The sequence below is a fragment of the Buceros rhinoceros genome, unplaced genomic scaffold, assembly GCF_000710305.1.
Source record: "Buceros rhinoceros silvestris isolate BGI_N320 unplaced genomic scaffold, ASM71030v1 scaffold30357, whole genome shotgun sequence".
Lineage (NCBI taxonomy): Eukaryota > Metazoa > Chordata > Aves > Bucerotiformes > Bucerotidae > Buceros > Buceros rhinoceros.
In genome coordinates this window covers 70584-71667 of record NW_010420985.1, presented here as the reverse complement: position 1 = coordinate 71667, position 1084 = coordinate 70584, and the positions used below count along the sequence as shown (strand labels likewise).

At 50.1% G+C, this 1084-nt stretch overlaps 1 protein-coding gene across 1 annotated transcript in view; it reads left to right on the top strand.

Annotated features, from left to right (window-relative positions):
* The window catches only part of CRNKL1 (crooked neck pre-mRNA splicing factor 1), an 11738-nt gene that overhangs the window by 10295 nt on the left and 359 nt on the right, over positions 1 to 1084 (top strand). Inside the window, exon 12 of the mRNA XM_010139508.1 lies at positions 318 to 565. Coding sequence (XP_010137810.1) covers positions 318 to 565 — 248 coding nt within the window. The remainder of the gene's footprint in view (positions 1 to 317; positions 566 to 1084) is intronic.

Here is a 1084-nt window from a genome sequence, read left to right as displayed (position 1 = left end):
TTAGTTGCAAAACCATTGCAAGTTAAAAAGTGGTGATTTTTCCAGGGTAGTTTGGTGCTGTCTTTTGATTTGAGTTCGGACGGGTTTATCGTGGCCCAAGACAACCACAACAAAGGGGTCCACGTGGTTTATGTGAATATTCTGTCTTGCCCAAGTGAAACAAACCTGGATTTCTGAGGTATCTGCTTATGGAAAGAAAAGTGCTTCAGACTTGCACTGACAGTCGCTTTTATGGCTGCGCTGTTTTTTAAACTGCCACTCGGCCATCAGCTTCAGGATGGAGGTCTCAGCTTGGTTGTGGTTTGCCTTCACCACAGGTGTGGATCAGCTTTGCACAGTTTGAGCTGTCTGCAGGAAGGGAGGGGAGTTTGTCCAGATGCCGGCAGATTTACGAAGAGGCTAATAAGGCAATGCGAAACTGTGAGGAGAAGGAGGAGAGAGTCATGCTCCTGGAATCCTGGAGGAGCTTTGAAGAGGAGTTTGGAACCGAAACCACCAAAGAGAGGATAGAGAAACTTATGCCTGAAAAAATAAAGAAGAGGAGAAAACTACAGGCTGAAGATGGGGTAAGAGGGAAAATTATTCAACTGGTCACTTGGAGTCCTCGGTGGCTTTGTGCCGAGGTCTGGACACAGAACAGTTGGTGGTGATGGGTGGTGTAACTGCCCACCGGTTTACTGTGTAACTGAAAGACGTGTGGGCCTGGAGCACGGCTGCCGAGCTCCTCTCTCTTTGGCAGGGCGGTTGCTTCAGAGTGAAATGCAGTTGGACTTGATGATCTTAAAGGTCTTTTCCAAGCTAAGCGGTTCTGTGATTCTGTGAATGTTCGTGCCAAACACTCCGTTACCTTGAACTCCTCCTGCAGGCAGATCCAAGCAGCTTGAGGTGGTCCCACACAGGTAGCTAGCTGTGTTTCCTCGCTGCGTTTGGGAGGCTGTAGCCCGGCTGTGGGTCAGCTCTGCCTGCTCGTTACACCCAGCAGGAGTCCCACCATACACCCGCTCAGCGCAGGGGATGCTCTAACACACCGATGCTGGTTCTACCTCACCACTGTGTTTGCTGGAAGCACCCTCTAGCAGTTAAC